Source organism: Perca fluviatilis, chromosome 10 (genome assembly GCF_010015445.1).
Source record: "Perca fluviatilis chromosome 10, GENO_Pfluv_1.0, whole genome shotgun sequence".
Lineage (NCBI taxonomy): Eukaryota > Metazoa > Chordata > Actinopteri > Perciformes > Percidae > Perca > Perca fluviatilis.
In genome coordinates this window covers 2,043,996-2,071,317 of record NC_053121.1, presented here as the reverse complement: position 1 = coordinate 2,071,317, position 27,322 = coordinate 2,043,996, and the positions used below count along the sequence as shown (strand labels likewise).

Genomic DNA, 27,322 nt, shown 5'->3' with positions numbered 1-27,322 from the left:
CGCTCCACTCTGACAGACAAGAGGTGCTAAAGTGTATTTCTTACTCCCCTCCACCAACCCCTTGAAAGCTACTAATACCACTGTCATGACTGTTTAAGTGTGTATTGTTTGTGTGCATGAGTGTGTGTCTGCTGACATTTGCTTGTGTGCAAGTGGCAGAGCAGCGGCAGAGCCTCACTCGGCAATGTCTTGTCCAACCCTCAGGACTCATCAATCAGAGTGACCTTGCTAATCTGGAATGGGAAGTCCTGTTTGTATAAAGGGATAAAATGGTGAAAAAGAGGGATAAAGGAAGAGCGGAGGAGGTGACACACTTCTCCCATCTTGAATGATGAAATTTGCTGTATATCCTGGTGTTTATTTGCCAGTGAAACTTGCTGTCGCCGTCATCTTGTTAGTCACGGTAGCGACGGTACACCAAGTCCAACAGATCTGAGCTTTCTGCTTCACACATTTCTCGGTTCTTCTTTCATTTCTAATCACGCCCCCTCTCCCTTTCCGTCAGAGTCCCGCACTCTCCCTGTCTGTCTCCCACACGCTGTCTTAGTGATCTGGCCCTTTTCTAAAAGCTGAGTCATGTCACAACAGACAGAATAGTGTTAAATGTGCAGGGGATGGGCGCCATGTTAGATTCCCCTCCGGCAGTCACCACCAACCACCACTGAGAGCTAAAACACTGCAGACAAATAGCGACTCACAACTGCAGCTCAGTCACACACACAGCTCAATCCCTGTGTGTTCGTGTGTGGGTGTGTGACTGGATTTTTGTGTGTGTGAGAGAACGAGAAAGAAGAAAAAAGTGTGAGTGTGACTTGCCGTGAACATCCGTGTGTGCATGTGTGTGAGCGTGTACTTGCCTGGTGAACTATTGAAGCTATTGAGGCTTTTTTATTGCAGCCTCTCTGACCTTCTGGAGACATTTTACCAAAGGGCTCTCTCGACATTCAGAGCTTTCTGACCAGAGTCTGTCTAGCCATTTAAAGCAATTTTACCAAAGGCTCCTGTAGCTGTTAGGGCAGTTTTAGCAAAGGCCAGCAGGTTTCTTAGAGCTGCATCAGACGACCAAAATAGAGGACCGAAAACAAAGAGAAACTGGACCAATCAATACAGACCCCAATGAGGCATGAAGCATCTGGCTGAAAGACGCTGGGGGTGAGCACACACACACACACACACACACACACACACACACACACACACAATTTTACCCTTAACTTTTTCTGTTCTCATGCACCCAAAATAAAGTTGTTTACTTGCTGCAAGAACACTGAACAATGAACTGAAATAGAAAGTGAAGAAAAATGAAGAAGAAACACAAATGTGTTGCTGGTTACCAGAGTTATTCTAAACAAGTATTTTACAAAATCACATCTGGTGTAACAATCAAAATAAACACCAATAAACTGTCAGATTTTCTAGAAAACTAAATAATGAGCCCTAAGTATATAGTACATATATACACACACACACAGTACCCTAAACACAAACACACAGTACACTAAAACAAACACACACACACACAATGAAGCGGAGGAGGGATAAGGACCTTCGGACGTGATCAGGAGACGATGGTGGTGGAGAGTGCAGGTTTGTGTGTGTATGCCACACACGCACGCACGCACGCGCACGCACACACAAACAAACACACACACACACACACACACACACACACACACACACACACACACACACACACACACACACACACACACACACACACACACACACACACACACACACACACACTTCTCCAAAAGACATGCTAATCTTACTACATAGTGTTAGTAGACAGTAGATAGCAGCATGGAGGCTAATGAGAATGTTACGGTGATTAACGTTACTTCTTTTTTATATCTATTACTTATTCAGTCTCTCTTTTAAACTTATTGCTGACCAATGTAACTTCCGAGCGCTGCTTGGATAGAGATGGATGGAATTTGTGGCCGAGGTGACAGAAGTTATGGTGCATTCCAGCTGAACTGTGAAGCCAACATTTTTGAGTTCCCAGTTGGAAATGTCATGTTGGAACACCCCCTGAAGTCGGATTTCCGAAAGTCAGGAGAACCTCACCAACCGCAACATCACAATCCAACATGGCTGCTCCAAGCATCAACAGTAGTAAAAGCTGTTTTAAGCACTTTTGTCCAGAGCTGCAAAGATGATTCAATTAATCTCATAAACGGTAGTAAAAGTAATAGTAAATAGTATCTTTTAGGCGTCAGCTATTAAATTAATCGGCAGCTATTTTGATAATTAATTAAATATTTGAGTGATCTTTTATTAAAGAAAACTAAGAATTCTTTGATTACAGTTTCCTAAATGTGAATATTGTTTATTATTTTTACTCCTCTATGACAGTAAAGTGAATATCTTTGAGTTGTGGATAAAACATGTCATTGGAGGACATCATCTTGGGCTTTGGAAAACACAATTTTTTTGACATTTTATAGACCAAACAACTAATCGATTAATTGAGAAAATAATTAGCAGATTAATCAACAATGAAAATAATCGATAGTTGCAGCCCTACTTCTCTCTTATTTTTGCCCTGCCGATCGGCGCTGCAGCCGATAAATACCCGAGCCTACTGAGGAGTAATTTGTCCCGGTAGTGAATGTAACCTTTACAACTGCAGACAAAAGCCGGATATTAGTGGGTGTAAGTGGGTTTTTTTGGCCAGTGGGAAAGGGGTAATAGTGAATCAAAGGTGAAAGGCCTCTTAGTGTGAGCTATAATTATGGTACAGATTGAAAATATCTGTTAAGACAAAGAGAATAATGCCAATACACAGTGCAGAACACGGCACAACTGCTGTACTGTGATTGAGTCACTGTGTGTGACAGCAGTTTTGTGTCCAACTGAACTGTGCTGAGCTAATAGAATGAGTTTTTGTTTCCAGGCCCTACTGGAAACGAGCTGTAGCCGGCCAATATTACCCACTCAGCATTGCTGTGTAGATAATTGGTTGCCAGTTGCTCTCCTTTGCAAAGCTGCACAATGAAGAGGATCGCCGCTGACCCCAGACAAACAGCGGCCACCTGCTAAAAAACCTTTTCTTTGGGAGAAAGTAACATTTCACTAGGACCAACCGGACTCAACACCTCAACAGCTTCATCCCGATAGCCATCCCCGGATTTAGCTGTCCCTGTCTTTTCCTCTGTACATAATCAATGGCCTTTTGCTCCCCACATGCTATCAGAACAGACTGCAATCCCCACTGTTACTGTTCACTCCACTGAGGTTATTATTATCTCAGTACGTTAGTTTCCACAATTTTGTTGTTTGACTGTTTGTTCAAAACAACACTTACTTGAAACATGAACTTCTTTATTCAAATATTTGAAAAATATCAAAATGTCATAACAAGACATACAAAACATGTGCAATAGAGCATAAAACAACATAATAAAAAGGGAAATGAATGGTCAAAGTGCAACAACTAGTGTCCACAGACACATTCTAGACTTCCAGCCTCTTTTCAAAAGGTACTATGCAAAAACAACAACAGTGTTTTTAACAGTTGCGTGACCAGAGACGTTACAAACCCCGGGTTAGGGCTGGGCGATAAAACTATAACGATATGTCTCGCAATAGACACGTAATCAATATCAAGGTTGCAAAGCAAGTTTGCTTGCATGAACAAAGGCACTCACTCTCTGGTAACCTAGCAACGTAGGGAGTGACACGCTAACAGCCAATCATGTAACAGTATCAAGTTTGGTTAGGCCATTTCGTTGTCTCGTTTTGGATTCTTCAGTAACAGAACCGGCGTGGAGTGATAAGTGGCAAAAGAATGCCGCAGCGAGCGAGGAAATAAAACAGGAAAAGTCAGCTCGCCAGTATGTCAGTTTTTGGGATTTTATAAGTCTGAATGTAGTCAGACCAATGTCGTCTGCAAATTATGCAAGACCGTCGTCCCCACCAACACTGGTAATACCACAAACTTGTTTTACCACCTTAGCCGCGCTCACCCTTTGGAGCACAGCCGTATTCGCCAGCAACGTCCAACACCATCTGCAGCTGCAACACTGCACAAGCAGCAGACCACCATTGAGAGGTACTCTGCATCAGGGCCTTATGACAAAGCATCTAAATGGTACAAAGAAATAACAGAGGCAGTGGCATATCATATAGCCAAAGACATGTTCTTCCTGGCCGAAAGTACTTTTCTAAGACTGCCATTCCCAAGCTGTATCTAATGTGCAAAGAATCTGTGCAGCAAGAAATACTGTCAGCCAAGTACATTGCAACAACCTCTGACCTGTGGTCAAGCTGTACTTCTGAGCCATACATTAGCTTGACCATTCACTTCATAGACAATGAATGGGTTTTGAAAACCAGATGCCCTCGAGACTGCATATTCTCTACAGGAAATCCCACAGGAGAAGTGATAGCAGAAGGCTTGAAGGAGGCACTGTTGTCCTGAAGTCTGATTGAAGACAAAATGGTGTGCATCACCACGGACAGCGGGGCAAATGCAGTGAAGGCGACTTCACTGAACAACAACTGGACACGGCTGCAGTGTTTTGGCTACCGTTTGCACTCTGCTATTGGTGAGTAGCATTGCCATTTTAATGCTCGTCATCTATGTTGGTTCCTGTGTTGATTTTATAAGCCAATAAATTGAGATTATATAATTATAATTATTATTATCTATGAAAGCAGCTTTAAACCACACTGACATGACTCTCTCTCTCTCTCTGTGTGTGTGTGTGTGTGTGTGTGTGTGTGTGTGTGTGTGTGTGTGTGTGTGTGTGTGTGTGTGTGTGTGTGTGTGTGTGTGATCTATTATCAGTTATTTACGCTGCCGTTGTTTTTCTGCAGGTGCTGCAGGAAAGGATAGAAGAGTGGAAAGGGCTGTAGGTGTGTGCAAGAAAGTGGTCTCTGCCTTTTCTTACTCATGGAAGAAAAAGAGTGCGCTCTCTAAAGCACAGCAACGTCTCCATCTTCCCACACACCAGCTGGTCACAGAGTCACTAACCAGGTGGGGCTCAAGACAAAAGATGGTGGCAAGGGTCCTAGAGCACCAAAAGGCCATCACTGAAGTTCTGTCTTCTGTCAAAAACAACAGGCACCTGATCCCAACGTGGCAGGATATTGACGTCCTTGAGTCAATGAGTATGTGAAGCCTGTGCACCACCTTTTCCGCTCCAATTTGCTGAAAGTTAATGAGGGGGACACTCCGCTCACAAAAGAGCTGAAGACAAAAATAATGGCCCATCTCGACGAGAAATATGCTGGCCCTGACACAGATGATCTCCTTGACATGGCTACCTTCGTGGACCCTAGGTTTAAAGTCCAACACATCAGACCAGAGAAGGTAGGGGCCATTCAAATGAAAGCAGTGTCTGAGATCATAGATGAAGACCAAGGCCAGTCACAGGCAGGGCCTTCTGAGGGAGCAGCAGACCAAGGGGCAGAAGGAGGAGCTGCCAGTGGACCACCTCTGCCCCTGGGCATGAAGAAGCGACGCAAGTCGTTGGGGAGCTTCTTCAAAAAATAGTGTCAAGAAGAGGATGCTTTGCCTCTCACTGAAAAACAGAAAGTGGAGCGTGAGCTGGAAAGGTACCTGATGTGCCCTGATGCAGACAGTGAGTCTGAACCTCTGGACTGGTGGAGGCTACATGAACACAACTTCCCCAGATTGTCTCAGCTGGCGAAAAAGTACTTACCCGCACCCCTTCAGAAAGAATTTTTAGTACTGGGGGTAATATTGTTACATTCACCAGGGCTGCTTTAGACCCAGAGAAGGTCAACCAGCTGGTGTTCCTAGCACAAAACCTGGAGTGAAAATATACTTGAATAGTTGAAGTATGTTTAGAGTAAAAATAGCTTGATGAGTTACTTTTTCATATTTCTATGCTGGTTTTATATTTCAATCAATGTTACTGTACTGTATCAGGTCTGTTTTTTATCTTGCAGATGTAAAGTCTACCTCAGTTTTATTTTAATTTCTATGTTTATAAAACACTGCACATATTTTAAAACACTTTATTCACCAGAAGGTGAATCAGCTAGTGAACTTCCTAGCACTAAACTTGCAGAAAATTGTTCTTCTCAGGTCTCATGTTTCTCTAGGTTTATATTTAACACTTTGCACTATTTTATTAGACTTTATTAAGCATTTCTTACGTATTCTTTAATTTTGCACCTTAATGTTAAGAGATAATTGTTAAGTGTTCATTGTGAATTTAGACTTACTGTTTACATTTTCATTATTTGAGTGTATTCCATGGTTGTGTTGACATTTCTGCTTTTATAACTGAGGGGATTATAATCAGAGGAAGGTTAAGTTTAAAATAAATATGTTTAAATTTAATTTATTTTTCTCCTGGTCCATCTCCATCTTCATCTTCGTCCGCTTATCCGGTGACGGGTCGCGGGGGGAGCAGCTCCAGCAGGGGACCCCAAACTTCCCTTTCCAGAGCCACATTAACCAGCTCCGACTGGGGGATCCTGAGGCGTTCCCAGGCCAGGTTGGAGATATAATCCCTCCACCTAGTCCTGGGTCTTCCCCGAGGCCTCCTCCCAGCTGGACGTGCCTGGAACACCTCCCTAGGGAGGTGCCCAGGGGGCATCCTTACCAGATGTCCGAACCACCTCAATTGGCTCTTTTCGACGCGAAGGAGCAGTCTGAGCTCCTTACGGATGACTGAGCTTCTCACCCTATCTTTAAGGGAGACGCCAGCCACCCTCCTGAGGAAACCCATTTCGGCCGCTTGTACCCTGGATCTTGTTCTTTTGGTCATGACCCAGCCTTCATGACCATAGGTGAGGGTAGGAACGAAAACTGACCGGTAGATCGAGAGCTTTGCCTTCTGGCTCAGCTCTCTTTTCGTCACAACGTTGCGATAAATTGAATGTAACATCGCACCTGCTGCGCCGATTCTCCGACCAATCTCCCGCTCCATTGTCCCCTCACTCGCAAACAAAACCCCAAGGTACTTAAACTAGTAAGGACTCCCTACCTGGAGTAGGCACTCCATTGGTTTCCTGCTGAGAACCATGGCCTCAGATTTAGAGGTGCTGATCCTCATCCCAGCCGCTTCACACTCGGCTGCGAACTGATCCAGTGAGTGCTGAAGGTCACAGGCCGATGATGCCATCAGGACCACATCATCTGCAAAGAGCAGCGATGAGATCCCCAGCCCACCGAACTGCAACCCCTCCCCACCCCGACTACGCCTTGATGTCCTGTCCATAAATATTACAAACAGGATTGGTGACAAAGCGCAGCCCTGGCGGAGGCCAACCCTCACCTGAAACGAGCCCGACTTACTGCCGAGAACCCGGACACAGCTCTCACTTTGGTCGTACAGAGATTGGATGGCCCTGAGAAGAGACCCCTCACCCCATACTCCGGCAGCACCTCCCAGAGTATCTCCCGGGGACCCGGTCATCACTTTTTCCAAATCCACAAAACACATGTAGACCGGTTGGGCATACTCCCAGGCCCCCTCCAGGATCCTTGCGAGAGTGAAGAGCTGGTCCGTTGTTCCACGACCAGGACGGAATCCACATTGTTCCTCCTCAACCTGAGGTTCGACTATCGGCCGAACCCTCCTTTCCAGCACCTTGGAGTAGACTTTACCAGGGAGGCTGAGAAGTGTGATACCCCTGTAATTGGCACACACCTTTTTAAAAAGGGAAACCACCACCTGGTCTGCCACTCCTTGGCATTGTCCCAGACTTCCACGCAATGTTGAAGAGGCGTGTCAACCAGGACAGCCCCTCCTCACCCAGAGCCTTGAGCATTTCTGGACGGATCTCATCAATCCCAGGGGTTTTGCCACTGTGGAGTTGTTTGACTACATCAGTGACTTCCGCCTGGGAAATTGACAACGATCCCCCATCATCCTCCAGCTCTGCCTCTAAGTACACTTATGAGCATCCCTATGTTCGAACATGGTATTTGTTATAGACAATCCATGACTAGCACAGAAGTCCAACAACAAACAACCACTCGGGTTTAGATCATGGAGGCCGTTCCTCCCAATCACGCCTCTCCATGTGTCTCCATCATTGCCCACGTGCGCGTTGAAGTCCCCCAGCAGAACAATGGAGTCCCCCACTGGAGCTCCATGCAGGACTCCAGTCAAGGTCTCCAAGAAGGCCGAATACTCCGAACTCTTGTTTGGTGCATATGCACAAACAGCAGTCAGAGTTTTCCCCCCCACAACCCGCAGGCGTAGGCAGGCGACCCTCTCGTCCACCGGGGTAAACTCCAACGTAGCGGCGCTCAGCCGGGGGCTTGTGAGTATCCCCACACCCGCCCGGCGCCTCACACCCTGGGCAACTCCGGAGAAGAAAAGAGTCCAACCCCTATCCAGGAGTATGGTTCCAGAACCGAGACTGTGCGTAGAAGTAAGCCCCACCAGATCTAACCGGTAGCGCTCCACCTCCCGCACCAGTTCCGGCTCTTTCCCCCACAGAGAGGTGACGTTCCACGTCCCCAGAGTCAGCATCTGCTGCCCGGGTCTGGTCCGTCGAGGCCCCTGACCTTCACTGCCACCCATGTGGCAGCGCACCCGACCCCAGCGGTTCCTCCCACAGATGGTGGGCCCATGGGCTGGAGAGATGGGAGCCACGTAGCTTTTTCGGGCTGTGCCCAGCCGGGCTCCATGGCAAACCCGGCCAGCAGACGCTCGCTGACGAGCCCGCCATCTGGGCCTGGCTCCAGACGGGGGTCCCGGGCTTCCTCCGGGCAGGTTCACTCCATCTCTACCTCGGTCACTCACAGGATTTTTGAACCATTCTTTGTCTGGCCCCTCACCTGAGACCACTTTGCCTTGGGAGACCCTACCAGGAGCACAAAGCTCCAGACAACACAGCCCTCAGGTTCATAAAGACACACAAACCTCTCCACCACGATAAGGTGATGGTTCCAGGTCCTTATTTTAAATAGGTCATAAAAAATATCAATAATTATCGATATCGACTGAAATGAAACACTTATATCGTGATACAGTTTTCAGCCATATGGCCCAGCCCTACTCTGGGTAGCCTAAATATTGGAGATGTATTTGAAACAGACAGACATTTGAAACAGCTTAGAGCCCCAAAGGACGCCGAGTTGGCTCATTTCCTCCTGAACAGGTAGCTAAGCATTAGCTTCAGGCTAATTCATCACGGCTACGAGGGACGGGCATTTTATGTAATTTCAACATTTGTGTACTCACAGTGAATTATATAGCTAGAGTACCCGAGTTGGTTACTCGCAAAAACAATTGAGACACAGCTAGTAAAGTAATTCCTACTGGTCCTGGCTAACGCCGCCAAGCTAACCCTGCTAACTGCTAACTAATGTTACCGGAGGACCAGGCATGCGGCCACGGCTGTTTACAAAGTGTAGCCTGTTCAGCGGCCGTAACCGACAACGGTGAGTTATTTGAAGCCAAGAAAGGGGGGCTGTAAATCAAGAAGAGAGGACTGTGAGTTTGCAGTGAACATGCAGTTTTTTAGGTCGGGTAGAATCTATCTCTGTTGACTCTGTTGACACTGTTTCATATTTTTTCGAAAGATATGTGCCATGGACCGGAAGTAGAAGGGCGTGACTTTGGCTCTCTATGCCATGTGTAGTTCCACTTGTTCATGACCTCCTGTCTTTCTGTTGGAAATGAAATCTAGGCTAATTACACAAAATAATTTGTTAAAATATACAACATTATACTGTACTATTCCTGATGCTACTTTCCAGCTAAAAGGAAAAAAGGTAAAGCTGTGTCACTGGAACCGCCAATATTCATGTTTTTCCATCTATATTCCGAAAGAAGTGTTATTGCTGTAGTATGTGTTTCCTAAAACACTATAATAAGAGCCAGGGGCATTGGCGCTGAAGATGGACAGAGCTAGCCGGCATTAGAGTTAGAAGCAGTGCTGGATCACATGAAAAAATATCTCTGAAAAAAAGGTCTATTCCCGTACTGTAAATTGCAGGAGTTGCTAAATGGTTCCATCGAGTGATTCTGTAATGAGTCTAAACCTGTTGTTAAAGTCTTCTTATGACATACTGTAACTCAACGATAGCTGAGACAGGATGTAGGCTTATTATGTTCCCTCATAAAAGGTCACTACCTTGTCAAAACAGTCACACATTTTATTTCACTTTTAGAAGCCACTAGTTATGGGCTCACCTTGTCCCATGTCTTCACCAGACTTCATCAAATGGTAGGGGACCTACTGCAGTCCTCTCTGTCATAATGTATCAACGTTTCTCACATCAGGCTATAGACTTTAGTCTAAAGTGGACATACCATCTGATAATAATAACACTTTTTGTAAACATATATACCGCTATAAATTCAGCCTTCATCCACCCTCATCGCTACACTCCTCTACTCTTCTCTGGTGTTTACAACTTTGTCACTAGATTTAAAAACTTGTCAGTGCCCTTGAGCGCTTTTATTTCAAAGACGAGCCTGTGCAGCAAATCTCGCAACACTTTGAGCAGGCATCAGCTACTTTCCTCAGTTACAGCTCTCCAGTTTATATAACAGCTGCAAGTGATGTTGAAGGCCAGATTTAGTCAACCGACTTGGCAGTATGTCTGAAACATGTATGAACTGCATTTGGGTGAGCCAGTGTGATGAACCAACTAATCACTAATGTTAGTCAAAATTTTTCCCTCCTTCACCCTCCATACACAACTTGAATCGCTTTCTTGGTTATGTGTAGAATTAATTAAAACCTAATTGTTTATTTAGTTTTTTCCTGTTTTTTGATTTCAAAAACTGCTTCTTGGGCTTCCTGCCTGGGTCTAGAAACATAGCTACCAAATCCCGATATAAACAATGAACATGTGTTGCACCAAGATGCTGCCCACAGTCGACACAACTGCGTCACTGTTAAGTATCAGTGCTAGCTTAAAGCAGATGACCATTTTGTAACGTTACTTTAGCTAGTAACTCACCCTGTCTCTGACAGAAACATTTCCCTACTTTGCTTTTTGTTTCTCTCTTCTCTTTTGTATTTTGCTTGCTACTACTTGCTACAACTAGCCTTTAATTTGAAATAACTCAAACTGGAATGCTACATCGATGCAGCTAACGTTAGCATGGATGTGTAATAAAAGCTAAACACGCACGTTAGCTAATTCAGCAAACAATCTATGGGTAGTCAAGTCAATACAGCCATGGTCTTAGCAGCATGTGCGGACTGAACCATTTGCCTCCTATTAAGGGGGTTAGTTGGTAGAGGACAGCTACAAAAAACAAAAACTCTTTGCTCCTAATTCATTATGTCTGTTATTTAAGTTTTCAACTGCTGTTTATTTATTATATTAAATACCTATAAACTTGAAACTGTACAACTGTACACAACTATTTAGCATTGTTATGTTGGGGGGGGGGCACCAACAACCAACTGTGGGGCCATTCCACTTATATTCTAGGAAAAAAAGCTTTTTGTGTGTGCCATTGCACTTTTACTGCAACAATTGAGATTTATACAATATTGAAATTTAGAGTTAAAGTATGTTGCTCCTGTCACTGCTTTTCTTAGTTTGTCAATTGTCCACCTCCCAATAAGGATTGACAATATTATATAAAACCCATCACTGTCAATAGCCAATAGGCCTTTTTCACTGAAGACATTTTGACTTCTACAATGACACTATCTCCAGTGTTTTCACCTTTACACCTGTGCTATTAGAAAACAGCACAGGTGTAAATACTGTAACTAAATGATGGCTGAATTCCATTTAGCGGTTTAGGGTCCTGGTATCGTGCATGCTGGCTGACTGTCAATCTCATTCAGAGAGGAATCATTCAGTCGATAGAAAAAAAAACGAGCCGAATCGGTGCTAGTAACATTGAGCTGCTGCAGCTACATGTAGAGCTCCAACTTAGCTAAAACGGCAGTGGGGGCATGATTTAAAGAGTGCCTTTGTGCCTCTTAACAGACACAAAATACAATTCAAATGTCTGTGCAACATGAACGGGGTCCATACATGACAACAAGATGCATTTTCAACTCAGACATCCTGCCGGTAGCTAGCTCGCCCTACTAGCTGGCATCTTTGCTTCTCCCCTGTGTTTAAGAGCAATTTACCAAACAACCATTAAACAAGCAGAACATAAACTTGAATATAAGAGCTAATCTCACTTTTATCTCCAGTCAGGCTGTATACTGGACTCTCCTGGTGATTTATATTAATATTATTTGTTTAACCAGTTTTGTTAATTGGGGTTTTATATACTGAAGCATAATACACAGTTTATCAAATTGTCAGTAATAATAGGTAAATGCATAGATATCTGTCAAATGTTGCCTTTACTGTACGCGGACAGATCCTGCTTACTGTCATGCGTAGTCGCCCCCCCAAAGGCACATTCTGAGCCTAGAAAAACCCTCTCATTGGAACGCTTGAATAGAATGGAGCCATCATAAGAGTTATTAGTAACGCCTGTACTTTTCCTACTATTAGAAGTCAAAATGTCTGCTTTTGGCTCACATTAGCACAGCAATAGTGACAGGCGGCTGTAGCAAACATGGAAAGGCCGGTGTTTATACCATAACCTCTTATATGACTGTCAGCAGATGCAGCATTTCCCATCGTGTTACATCTGTGCTGTCTGTGGTCACACATTTTGACTCCCAAAAATGATACAAGGTAGGTGGCTTATTTGATGTTATTTGGAATTTATATTATACATATATTTAGCTTTGTCGCTACCTTTAGCTTTAGCATTTTAGCTGTTACCTTTCTGTCTGTATGTTTTGGTTAATTGTCTATGAAAAAAGAATTTAACAAGGCCTTACTGTATGTACAGTAGTTCTGTGGTTGTGTCTTGCAGTGTTGCTGTTGTTACATGTTTCCTGAGTTCCTGACAGGAAATAGAGAGCTAAATTGAAAAAAAAGAGGAATCCTGTATAATAATGATGGTCTCCACAGTCATACATATTGTTGTTAAATGTGAGTGTGTGTCAGAGTAAATGTCTTCTTGTTGTAATGTATGGTTGGCCTGAGCTTTTCAGTTGTAATTTCTCAACTTGTTAGCCAGGGTGGAATAGAAGCACTTCTTGATAAGCTATAATCATCCTGGAGCTTTGAGACAGACCAGGCCGGCTAGGACGTTTGGAGGAGAAATCCAGATCAAGAGGGAGCGACTTAAGTACTCTTATTCACTTCTAGCCACCAAGCACATAGTTTATTTGTAGGGCTGCAAGTAAAGATTATTTTCATAATAACTGCATTTGTTGATTAATTGATTAATCAATTATAATTTCTAAAATGTAAAAAGAAATGCCTTTTTCAAATGTGCTTGTTTTGTCCAACAGACCGAAACCAAAAGATGTTCAATTTACAATCATATTTTAAAATAAACTAAAAAACAGTAAGTTACCACATTTAAGAATCTGAAAGGAGAAAATATTTGACATTTTTGCTTAATAAATGACTCACCATTAGTTCATCGATCAATTCATTTGTGTCAATTCATTAACTGACTCAATCATTCCAGCACTATTGTAGGCTAGACATTACATAAACATTAAAACCAAAGCAATTAGCTGATAAATCAATTAGTGTGTCGACGCGAAAATACATACAATTATTTTGATAATAAGTCATTTGTGTAATTTTTCAAGCAGAAACATCAAATATCTGCTGCAGCTTTCAAAATGGATCTGCTGCTTTGTCTTATAGAGTAAACTGAATATGGTAGGTGTTTTGACAGACATTTAAAGCCATTGCCTCAGGCTCTGAGGAAACCAATCAAGAAAATAATGTGCAGATTTATTGATAACGGAAATAATCATTAGTTGTGTAGCTCTAATAAACACACAGACACACACACACTATCTTTTTTTCTTGTGAGTTCAGTCAGAGGCTGTACTGAGTTTGACCCCTGTGAATAATAGCTAACTTTTAAGGCAGATGCTTTGATTTGCCATCAAACTGTGTAAGCAGATTTACTGAAAGAAATAGCGTTAAAGTAATGAACTTAAAGCCACTAACGACTCATTTGTTTCTTTATGGAACCGCCAGGACCCCTGAAGCAGCACGTATTGCACAACAGAACTATAAAGAAGCTCTTAGCTGAAAGTGTACACTGGCTGTGTCCCTGTGTGTGCAAGTGACTGAAATGGGATTCGGAGGTGATTATTTGATTGCAGGGTGCTTTTGACTTGCTCATTTCACTTGCGTCAGAAGCTTCTCCCTGTTTCCATAGAGATGATTATCTTTCATAACTGACACATCCCGCCCTCGGCTCATATTTGATTCAACAACCGAGGTTTGTAACAGTTTAAAACAAGCAAGACATAAATTAACGCAGAAAATACTCTAATTAGCTTTTTTTTGACTGCATGATAGAGCAATAGTAGGCAGGTTTTTTACAGAGGTGGAACTTAAATGAGGCTTAGAATAGAAAATGTGTTACTGGTAGTGTTGTCAGAAGTAATATTCTTTAAGATTACAGATGCAATCTTAATCTGTCCTCTATCTCTCCTTAAATGCCCCGTTCGCTATCATAATGCCTGCTCCTCATATCTGATGGCCGTGTTGTGCTTAATAACAAGCCACGACTGCAGGAGGGAGGGGGACGTTGGGAGATAAACAAATTAACAAAGCTATTCACAGACCCTGCAACACCAGGGGGTATGGGAGGAGAGCAAAGAGGCCAGTAAAGAAAAAGAGGACTGCCTTAGCTAATCACAACAGGGAGCATACAGTACACAGCAATCACTTAGGCACTGCCTTATCTCTGCAATCATGCATCCTCCTGTTATTGTGCTAATTGGAAACCTTAATTTGAGACTTAATATTATTGCCTCATTATTTGCTGGGTTACTTTCCCCCAAATGAATAAACAAGTCACATACCTTGCACAAAGAGCTTAAAGGACTGGCAATGATTTGAGGGTGGGTTCAAAGAACTGGTTCCAAACTGTCAAACAAATGAGGATTTGCTACAAATCATCAATGTCGGATGTGTTTATTAAATTATTAAGACCTACGTTCAAGATTCCGTTGCAAGGACCTCGCTGTTACCCAAGCGGTCACACTGCGCCTCCACTTAGTAGCTAGCTCCGTTACATAATGAGTCACAGTCCGGAAAACTGCGGCAAGAAGTGCAGTTTGGCTGAGCGTCATGAGAAGAGATGAAGATTCAGCCAAATACAACAGCTGCGTTGAGATGATTTTCACCAAGGAAGGGAGCATCTCCAGCATTCTGAAATGTTGGGCTCCAATTTGGCACTACTGTAAAGACATTTTTTTTATTTCATGTTGTAATTAAGTTAGAAGTATCTGCAGTATCACACTGAAAGACAATACAGGAGGATAAAGAAAGATGAAGATATGGGAGAAGTTGTGGCTATTAATGTGAATACTAACACGTAGCTCTATTGTTATTATCGATTAATCTATAATTCCCTTGATCAATCCATTAATCATTTGGTCTATAAAATGCAATAAAATAATGGGGGGAAAAGCGCAAGGTAATGAAATCATATTGGTTTTCAGTCCGACCAACTAAAGATATTTATCTTACTATTACATGAGACAAAGAAAACTAGCAAATCATTATAATTGAGGTTGGAAACAAGGGTCTATTTGGTATTTTTGCTTGAAAATTAAAATGATCTGTTGACTGTCTAATCAAGTAATTGGCTGAATGGTTTCAGCTCTGCTTGCATGGGGGGGGGGGTCTTGAAAAGTGTATAAGATACATGTCTAATAATAGTCAAATACAAAAAGAAGTCTATTGTTGTTACTGAGAAACATGTTTAGCATGCAAATAATATTAAATATGTACAATATAACAACTGTCCGGCTAAGTACAGGAGCTGATTATATTCAGATAAGTCATTATCATATTCATTATCATATTTTTAACACTGTTTAAATATGGTAATGATTTATGTTTCTTATTATAATATGAATATGTCTATAATGATAAGCATTAATAATCAACAAGAACCTGATTTAATGAGAGACAGACTCAAAATCAATAAATATCAGCATGGCTATTATTTGATGAAGATGAAAATGTGCAAAACTGCTGGGGGAGATGTTTTTTTGCTCTTCCTGTGAGTGGCTGTTAATTAATTTGTTAAAATGACTGAATCATTATGTAATGAGAGAACCTAATCATCTGGTGGCCTGTGTCTCAACCCCCCCCAGACAAATACATTAAGTCCATGACCACTTTGATCTTGCTATTTGAATATCTTTGATTTACAGGTTAACATATCATCCGTGCTTACATCCCATACGTCTTGGTGCAGTTGCCATGGTGATGTCAACATGGAGATCAATCATTGCCAAACAGGAGTGGAGCATGACACCAATTAAAAGGTGATGTCGTCTCCGAGTCATCACTCACACTCCTCACTAATGCGCTAATTACCGGGGCCGGGACATTAATGGAATAGCATGGTTCAGCCCGGGGATTAATCTGCATGGATTAGCGTGTGTGTGCTATGTCTGTTATGCGTATGTGTGTGTGTGTGTGCGTGCGTGCGTGTGTGTGTGTGTATGTGTATGTGTGTGTGTGTGTGTGTGTGTGTGATTAATGCAAACCCCTGGCTGCTCCGTCGTGACCTTGAGCACCACCACAGGAGGGAAATGAAGTGGCTGGATGGAGGGTTGGGTTATCTGCACTTGGTGGGGGTGGGGGCAGCGGGGGTTGGGGGGGGGGGGGCGAGGTGGAGGGCCGGGCCAAGGTTGAGGATAAACAGGGATTGATACAATCGGAGGGGATCGATGAATACGTTTGGTATGTCACTTTGACAGACTCTGTCTTGATGATCTTTCAGAATGCACAACAACTTTTTTTTGATTATGAAGATCCAAATTAGTATCACTTGTAAAAACTGGAGTTCATGAGTGGCTTAGAAATATGCTGCATTTATCTGCGGCTATTGTCAGTGGTGGAGGAAGTATTCAGATCTTTTACTCAAGTAAAGCAGCAAAACTGATACTAATGTGATTTAAGAATGGGGGGTTAAGAAATGAGACCTCACCTTAAAACTAATACATTTTATTAATAAATATATATACTGTAAAAAAAAACATACGCTAAGACAACCCTGGATAATACAAATAAGGTTGTGTTTGTGTTTGTGTGTGTGTGTGTGTGTGCGTGTGTGTGTGTAGCTTTGGGGGTGTGAACGAGACAGAAAAACAGTGAATTAGGGTTAGTATTTAGTGGATGTGTGTATTCATCGCGGATTAATTACCACTTTTGTGCGCTTTGTGACAGCTAATTTAATATTTAGACTATCAGTGGGTCACATTTGGAATACATTACCTGCTGGTTTTAAAGCCAACTCTTTCAAAGTACGAGAGTAACATTTTCAAGCAGTCCTGCTTTGATCCCTATTGATCTTCTCTTCTGTTTTCTTTTCTATCTTTATTCTACCCTTTGAAGCCTGCAACATTTTGTGGGTGTAAAAATTGCTGTTAGAGTTTGTTTCTGTATTTTTTTTTTTATCAATTCTTCTTTCTTTGAATTAATTAGGCAAGTGTCTTGACAAGCCTCCCAATTTCCTGGCCCCTCTAGCAATCTGTTAAGAAAAATGTTGATTTTTAAAAAATAAAATCAGAGCACACAAAAGCAAGTCTTTGTGTGCTGCTCTGCATGACGACACGCTGGCGTGCTCGATGGTTGATGCGTGACTGTAACTCACCGATGACGTATGTGAGCAGCAGGGCCAGGGTGAGAGTGAGGAGCGACGCAGACAGGGCTGTGCACTTCCAGTTGCAGCAGCGGTGAGGCTTGTTGAAGGTAAACAGTGGTCTGGTCACGCTGCTGCGAGGGAGAGGCCGGGGTGGAGGGGAGTACACGGTCCCGGAGGTCAAGGGGTAACCCTGCCCTGTCCCTGACAGTAGAGCCGAGGAACCAGAGCCCTGCTTGAACAGGAAGTGTCTGTGGGAGAAACACAAAGAGACAAATGTCATTCTAGCCATAGTCAAACTGTCCGCTTAGCCCCACGCACGGCAATACCACAAGTGAGGTCCCCGTGGTCCGGACCTTTTCTGTGGTGTAAATAATAATAAAAAATGTGGAATAATAAGGGCTGGGTATTGAATTCAATACTTTTTAGGCACAGACCGAATTGCCTCTATTAGTATTGAGTATCGAAAAATGCCTCGTCATTCAATACCAAATTTCAATACCTAAGGAGTAAATCTCATCAGCGTCAGTGAGCCAATAAGAATGCAGCATGCTTCTAATAAGATCTAATAACGCTGCTGATTGGCTGTCTAACGTTATATGTCGTAGAGACATGAAGAAAAACTCTATGTTAAGCATAGGGGCTCATGTAGTAGGAAATAAAAATAATTCTTATTGTAATAATGGATTTTATAAAATTGTTATCGTTCAGGAACTGGCATCGAAGTCACAGTATTGGTATCGGTACCGGTATCACATATTTTTGAACGATACACAGCCAATAATGGCCCCAAAATAATTTTACTTCAGCAATGATATTGTACATTGCCAAGATTACCGACTTGCTCATCTGATCACGTCATTGCTTTGTGTGTGTGTGTGTGTGTGTGTGTGTGTGTGTGTGTGTGTGTGTGTGTGTGTGTGTGTGTGTGTGTGTGTGTGTGTGTGTGTGTGTGTGTGTGTGTGTGTGTGTGTGTGTGGTGAAGTGGAAGATGTCGTTAAACTACTCAAGACACTGGCTCTTTGATTATGTCAACAACTTGAGGAACTTGACGTTTACGTTTAATACACATTTATATAATTCAAATCCAAAATGATGCAAACTCAAACACAAAGATGAAATAAAGAAAGTGTATATCATTTTACGTAATTGTTTTTGGCAGGATGGAGAGACAAGTGAACAGTCTCAGAGAAAGGGACAGGCTGTGAATACAGAGGGTGACAGAGAACAAAGAGTCGAGGATGAAGAGAGACATAAAGAGAAAGACTGTAAAGTTCAAAGCAGAGAGACTAGAGGATAAGATAGAGAGAGGGAACAGGTTATGGAAAGCACACAGAAAAGGAGGCTGTAGTGTGAATTTCGCTTTAATTCAACACTTTAATTAAACATTGTCAACATTCATTTTCAGATGTTTTGTGATTGATTTAGCCTCTTCTGTATTTCCAGATTGTAGTGTGGATCATTGCAACATTTAACCAGATTCATGGTCATGTATTACTGCTTGGCAGATCATTATGCTACTGCCCACTGACATGGTTTAGAGCTATTGTTATTCAATCTTTGCTCTCCAAAAGTCTTAAAATGCACTACTTAGATCAGGGAAATCAATTTGTTTTTCGGAAGGGGGCATGCCCCTGAACTCCCCTGGCAAGCTGTGTTTTTGGACCTGCGTATTTACATAGACAGTATATAAACTGGACCAACAGATCCCGTGTCTCTGGACGGAGACCAGTGAAGGATATTAGAAGTCACTTTTCCGGTGCTGGCTGAGCGTTACTGAGCAGCCTCCACCTGAGCTTGAAGACGTAGATGTGACGTGAGCAACCTGTCTGAAAGTGTGAAGTCTTCTGGTAGCTGTGCCGAGAGAAATCTCAATCATTCCCAATCTTACAGAGACAGCATGCAACAGTAAGTCTCGTGGTTATGACCCAATCGTTAGCCTATTTTTACAAAAACGTCTGCTGCGGAGCCATAACGTGAGGTACAAGGTAATGGAGCCTTTTATACATTGTCGTGTTTCTTTAGAAATAAACAACAGACAAATAGAGTCTTTAAACGCTTCAGATGTAAAGTTATTCGCTGTCAAAGTGACGTCAAAATGAATGGCAGTCAATGGGATGCTAACGGGAGGTGATCGCTTTGTAGCATCAAAATGGCGCCATAGGAGGTTCGAGTTCTGAAGCGAAGCTTACCCCCTTTGGTATTTCTCAAACACTGTACCCCCCCTTAGTTAATGTTGCTACGCCTGTCAGCAACCGTTGACTTTGTCGTTTGAAATGACAGCTGTCGCTGGCTGTTTTTATCAGCTGTTGCTAGCTGGCTAGGGAAGCTAACGTTAGCTCCAGGAGTTGGTTGAAAACTGTTTACAGCTGACCCCTTCTCTTAAAAGGAGAATCTTAACATTATATTGTGCTAAAAGACTGAGGCTAAAGCTGTCCTGGGCAAATCAATCGACCATGTAGAAGACATGGAAATAAAGAGTTAGTAAAGGAAAAATGTATAAAGAAAAAAGGAAACAATTTTGCATTTTGTTTCTTTTCCCCCGTTCCCTGGGTGTTTGGCATACTTGCAAGAGAAAAGGCTCATATGATGATGTGTTTGACAAGTGTAACGCTATCTGGGGGTGTTGGCTGGGCTTTTTGGAGTGTAAACTTCCCCAAATTCAATAAAGGACAGGACAGAGCAGTTAATGTTATCCTAAACTCTGAGATACTACACAGTGGATGTGCAAGGTGTGAACAGAGCTATTTTTAAAACCTGTAACTACACAAACTAATGCAGTTAATGAATAATGTGCTCCTTGGCCTTGGGAGTATCACTGTTACTACTGTGGGTAATAAGCTGAAGATGCTAATGATTGCAGCTGACAATTAAGCAGATAAAGACTGTTTAATTTATTCCTTACACTGGAAAAAAGACACTGCTCTTTAATAAGCAGAGTATCACTCTTTCTTTAGCCCTGTGCATACCACTTTGGCATGTGGAGGAATCCTAAGCTTACGGTGGTTAAGCTATGATTGGACAATCACTAATTTAAGGAGGGGTTGAGGGAAAGGACAAGTCATTGCTGGAAGCCGCTCCGCTTTGTGTCCCACACACTACCTGCCACCTCTGGGACCATTGTTTTTGTCTTTTTAAGTAGATTATAGTGTGAATTTGGAAACAATTTAGGACAGTGGTTCAATCCTTCACCAATTAGCTTAGGTATCTAGTATCTTTTTCTGATTCTATTAATAATAATCTGCACTCAGTGGAATTCAGCCTCACTCTGAAGTACGCCTGACTGAAACTCATTTTACAGGGCCCCCAAGGTGGGAGATTTTAGAGGAGACCCCTTTCCTGCTATTTTCTAAATGACACATACTGGCTGGCTCAGGACTCAAATATGACACACAGGACAGTCCTCTTGAATCTCACCTGTTGGAAAAAGCTAGAACTATATAATTCATTTAAGTCCTTAATATCCCACGTTTGGCTGCATTTGTGTGCTTTTAATTTAAGTGGTCTCTTAAACTTGCAAGTAATGCATCATCAAAGATTAATCCAGAAAGCTCAAATCAAGGACGAAAAGTAGCCTAAGGATATCCCTAAGCGCTACGACTCCCCTTGCAATTTATATTATGTTCCACCATAAATTCTTTGTCGAGGTGAGCAATATATGTGACAAAGGTAAAACACAGACATTATTCACAGTTAGTGCACAATAACCGGTTAAACAATAGAAAACAATCTTCCAACAAAGTGCTCCGTAACATACTCACGGCACACTATAGATAATGTATAAGCCACAGAATATGAAATGATAAGCTCTTATCCAGTCCAAGTCCCTCATCGGAGAAGAAGCCCACATTTGTGCCTCTCTGCTGTAACATCATGAGCTGCTGCTGTAATGCAAAGCAGCACTGATATGAAAGAGAATGAAAAACGCTGTGGCAGCCAAGGATCAATGACTTACCTATTCTGTTTTTTGACTCATCAAAGCGACTACTTAAGTTAGACGGCTGTATTAGTTAAACGAGAATGAAGTTCACTTTCATTATGAAAAAGAGTGTGTTAGATGGCAGATGATGATAGGAAATTATCATCTGAAAAAAGGGCAATTAATCTAGATAGCATTTCATCTATATTGTGTTTGGATAATGGAGGACAAGGGTTGGAGGGTGTCAGATGAGGAAGCAGAAATATGGGGGTTAGGAAATTATGCAATTTGGAAAAGTGGATCTGGGCAGGCAATTATAAGCAGTTCCAGCTTGTTCTGGCCATATTGACTTCCATCAAAAAATGAACAAAGACTGCTACTGTTGGGGAACAAAGAATAGCCTATATTGGAGAAAACACCAGAGGCAATAAAAAAACACAAACAAGTATGACTCATTGTTTTTTGTTCTTTCTGCAGTGCGTGTGTATTTTCTATAAAAAATATATATCCTGGAGCTTCTGGAATTTTTAGACAAGCAACGATTGCCTCAGGTTACTGTGTGCTCTCCGTGGGTTAATACCGGCTGTGAGTGCGATATGTCGTGGCAGACACGCAGCTTGCCAGAGTGTTATTCTATCCGTGCAGCGAGAGGTGTGAGGTCACAGGCTGCTGTTAGGACTGTAGGGTCTGAAGAGCCCTCAGAGGACAGACCATTAAAGGAGGGCCAGACAGCAGACTGACAGCGTGGCTGGACACCAGACTGCATCCTGCCCGTACCTCGTCCATTTGCCCTCCTACACGGAAAAACACATCCATCTTCTCGTGTCATTTAGTCTCATATTAGAGATAGATTTGACTTAAAAAGCCAGAACAAAATTCTGCCAGTGGGCTGAGAGTTTCAAGAATGTTGTAGAAATGAGATTCGGCATCATGATGCATGACAGGATAAAGCCGATCATAGCAATTGTGTCATGCAAATTACCAGACATTTTTGAAAGATGATGATTTGCATAGTAAACTGGTGACATTACCACAAGCCATGGTGAGGCAAAGTTATTATAGAGCTTTTTCAAACATGGAGGAAATTTAAGGTGCTTTACATGAGGTAAAACATGTATTAGAGAAATATTTTAAAAAAGAAAAAGAGGGAAAATGAACTCAGTTTGAGTAAAATACAATGAAAACAGAAAAAAGGGGACAGTTTTGGTGCATTAAAACCATCTCAGCACAGCTTTGACAGCCTTTTTTAATTCTGTCATTTAATAATTTTTTCTTTTAGGACTATAGATAATGGATAATGCATTTGGGGCAAGATGTATATTTTCATTTCCTTATTTACTTAAATTCTCTCTCTTTTGTTTCATTTTACCAGTCATCCTTTTCTTTCAGTGATTCTCTCTTTCTGCCTGTCTATAATGTGGCCCTATGGCTGAGTTCAACATGAGAGACAGGTGACATCCATCCTTCAATGCCTCCCCTCCTCTCTCCACCCACCCAGCGTCTGCTGAAAGCCGCGAGTCAGATGGGAGACACAGGAGGCTGCACATGGAGCAACCACACACCTAAGGGTCAATGGTAGTTCAACGCAGAAATGCCAGAGATAAACTTAGAACAAACACGCACGCACGCATGGGCACACACACACACACACACACACACACACACACACACACAGAGAAACATAGCTCAACTCAGCCAAGCATACACAATAAGATGTCAAATACAGGTGAGCATTTTCACATTTTTGAGGCCAGGACACAGGTCGAGTCCACCGTGGTGCTTTTATTGCTCTTGTGAAGGTGGATCAGAGCGAAAGGGATCAGAATCCAGCCGAAGATATTGCATTTGTCAACACGTGTGGAACTCTATTCTTCTTGTGCGGTGCTTTAAAAAATGCTTCACTGTTCTTCCTGGCTGCCTGCCTTTGATCTTCTCAGACAATATCCAGGGGCGACGCCCAGGAAGCTCTGAATTCATATCACAGGGCAGATTTCCCCGGAGACAGGAAGAAAATGAGAGTTCCCTCTCTCCAGGAGGTTGAAGTCTACGGCCCAAGGGCTGTCTCTACCTGGATATGTGCGAATGACTGTGTGGGTGGGTGGAGGCCTATGTGCACGGCGTACAGGTACATGTAGAAATACGGGTCGTGCGTGTGTGTGTGTGTGTGTGTAAAAGTTGATTTCGGTGTGTAGCTACACTACACAGTGTGAGATTCAAGAAGTCCCACTTCTTAGCGATAAGAGGAAGTAGAAAAAAGCAGGGAACCAGTCAATTTATTACAGTCGCAACATTTGTTATGCCTCTTAACACACCCAGTGTGAGACCCAGTCAGATATATTGAACATCCATATCTGCATCCTTCTACTTACACAAGCCGACCTCTCCAGAAACATAACGGATATGCAGCTTAAAAGGAAATCTATGCACACTTCAAACAATCTTAATCTCTGCTGACGCAACGTCAATACATTTCAATAGAGATTCATCAAATACGCTTCGAGGAAAATGAAAGTGCACTTGACAACAAGATATGTGATACAAATAGCTTTAAGGTCATAGCATCACTTATAATTCCATTGGCTTGAACACCCATGTCAAGTTTGTAAATACTTGATAAATCTTTAATCTCACGCCTGAGATTGAGCTGATAGCAGCAGCAGCAGCAGCATCAGGGGGAGAGCAAAAATATGAAATCATTAGATTAGAAGTGTATCTGAGACTGTGACAGAGGAGAGAGAGGAGGGTGCTTGAATATTAAATCCAACCCAAAACAGTTAAGTATTGAAGACAAAAGTCATTTTTTTCTGTCTTCCCTACCGCCAACAGCTAGCTAGAAAAGAGCCAATAATATCTGAATTATGTTATGAAGGGACACTATTCTATTGACTATGAATATGATTACATTTTATGGTTCAGAACTAATAGCGCACTATCAAATGAAACTTATTTGATTATAAAGTCCCAAATGCAAAAATGTATTACTACAAAAAAAAAGGCACCAGCCAATATACTGAGCCTCTGCGAAAATTGTGTTTTATAATCACATCTCTCTTTGGGAGAGACTTCTTTATGTTTGGCAAATATAATGATTTGAAACACAAAAAAAGTGTGAATTTCATTTATGGTGGATTTTCAGTTAAAGGAAACACACACAGATATGTGCTGTAATTACAATGCACTTCTGACAAGTCTTTTACATTGATAGTCATGTCTGGCCAATGATTAATTTAAATTGTCACTGAATCTAATTTTATTCTTCCCTTCCTTTAAATGAGGTAAGATCTAATTATGGCATAATGCATAACTTATTAAACCCCTCTTCTTCTGGTGTGGCAGCCTGCCAATCTCATCCTCACTCATAATACCAGAATTCAGCCAGCGCACCGAGCTTTCATTATACATGCAAACGTATTCTTTGCACCTTGCTGCTTCTTTTCGAAAGCAGCCTCACAAATGAAGATCTATTAAATAATTCTCTGATCAATTAATACTTATGCAGCAAGCACATGCTTAATTCTGCTTGGTGGGATGAAATTCCAGCGGCCTCGTCTCAAGGCATTTCGGAAAAAATGTCTTGGGTACTACAACTGGAAGTGGAGTCATAATGTGTTCCTGGAAAGAGGATTTCTACTAGTAACTGACTTACACTTTTATTTTAGGTAGCATAAGGTAATGGTCTCCTGGTGAATCCGTTAGAAAATGAAAAGAATCCCAAAAACCTGAGAGATTCGTTATGACTTTGTGTCCTGTAATACTACCCCAGAGGCTTGCTTGGTGTTCCACTTACTGCTCTCTACACTTGTCCATCCTAACAAATCCTTTAGTCCAACATTCATTCATTCTTGATAATTCTACTCTGAGTTCTGAAAGAAAAAATTCTGAAAGTGTGCCAACACACACTCCTGACGACATCATTTCCTTTAATCTAATGAGCCTCATTTGTGAGATTAAAGCAATGCCTTTAATCAAGTGGCATTATGTTGAAGTAGGGCGGTTTGCCTTGAAGATATTTTCATTTGAAGGGTTTCGTTGCAAAATGACATATCTACCGTTTTGGACTGAAAGCCTTTTGGAACGAAGCCCTCCATTTGTTCCTAATTATTTAAATCATCTTAACTCTTTTTCATTTGTTAAAAAATAAATAAATAAACAAAAACAACATGAAAAATAACCTTTAAGGGACTTTTCCGTTTGTTGCGTTCTCTTACCTGGTCTCTAGGGGAATGTTGCTGTTGAGCACCCAGCTGTTGTGAAGCTGGGCCTGGTCTGTGCTCGAGCTTGTGTCTGCCCCCTGGCTGCCCTGACTGGCCTGGCATCGCGTCGGCATGGTCTTCCTCTGCAGGCTGACTTGAGTGTAGGGTGCCGGGCGGGCACAAGTGCAGGCGTGGGGCGGAGGGGGAGGCGGGGGCAGCGGGCGAAATGTGAACTGACCACCTGGGCTGCTGGGTAGCTCTGCGCAGAGAGACAGAGAGAAGCAGAGGAGGAGGCGGGAGGAGGGACAGGGGAGAAATAAACATAGCTTTATTAGGAGCGCAGTACCATAAATTACAAATAAAAGTGGCGTGTTAGTTGACAGTTTATTGTTATTACACTGATTGAGGGACATAAATCAGCGTGGAAACTGTGCCTGTCCAGTGCCTTCCCTTCCTACCTGCTTTGATACACTTCCAGTCACCCTATAAATAGGTTGCTGGCCGGCTGCAGCATTGAGCAGTCTTTAAAGAGCTAACAGCTCTGGCTTAATCTGCAGCCGCCAGCCCAAACTACCCATGTGATGTTTATTATGAGATCTGTAGCTCGACGGAATGAGCTAGCCAGCTGTAACTCCCTCACACTGGTAACCTCAGGGTCTAGCTAGAGCTCTCTCAATCCATCATTTATCATTCCCTTTCCCTATAACTCTGCCTCGCCCCGTCTCTTCCTCCCTGCTGCTTTCTCTCTCTTTTCAGAATGTCTTCTAAAAGCGAGCACAGGCTAATTCAAGTTTTGCCAACTTAAATGTGCCTGCATACGTTTGTTCCATGTGTGAATGCGTGTCGATGTACAGTATATTACTGCAGATGCAGCTGGTTTGGGTTTATTTCCATATGTGTGTGTGTGTGTTCATGAGTGTACATCAAGCATCCTGGGACATTAGTTATCAGTGTTTAGGGGGACAGCTCATGCCATATGGTTGCAGCACGATTCTACAAGCACGGCAAATCCCCCGTCCCAAAAGACCAACTCTGTCCGGCTGTATTGACAATGAATGTAACATTAGCCTTGAACCCGTTGTAAGGAAGAAAGGAGTCCAGAATAAGGTTGACAGACAGTATTTGCCCACAACTCTATTTGCTGCCAAAATGTCAGCAATAATTTAGTATCTAGAAATGTAACCCACCTGGGAGATTACCACAGTCTTCCCAATTCAAGTTTAAGTATTGCTCCAGACACATTTTATGATTCTTGCCAGGTGAAAACTGTGAAAAGTAAAGAATTAAATAATCTGGTTTTGTTCTATTGCCAGCATAAACATTGCATGTTACTGGAGTCTGTGCTTTAGATACCATTATATCTGAAATTGAGGTAACACCTTTTCCAAATATTGCAGGGAAACAGTTATGGAATGTGTTTATTGTAAACATTTCCATAATATTAAATCTGAGCACATGCAGTGACATTTTAGGCAATGTTAAAAACCATATTGCTTTGATCTCTTAACACTAAATTATTGTCGTCTTTTGCACAGCCATGTAAGCCAATGCATGTGTCATATCCGACAATGTTCCTTGACATCCCATGT

At 42.3% G+C, this 27,322-nt stretch overlaps 1 protein-coding gene across 2 annotated transcripts in view; it reads right to left on the bottom strand.

The window, feature by feature from the left end:
• tenm1 (teneurin transmembrane protein 1) overlaps positions 1-27,322 on the bottom strand; it is a 202,659-nt gene that overhangs the window by 122,573 nt on the left and 52,764 nt on the right. For both annotated transcript variants that reach the window (XM_039813272.1, XM_039813273.1), the window contains 2 exons: positions 25,749-25,992; positions 17,634-17,872 (listed from right to left, as the gene is read on the bottom strand). In XM_039813272.1, coding sequence (XP_039669206.1) covers positions 17,634-17,872; positions 25,749-25,992 — 483 coding nt within the window. The remainder of the gene's footprint in view (positions 1-17,633; positions 17,873-25,748; positions 25,993-27,322) is intronic.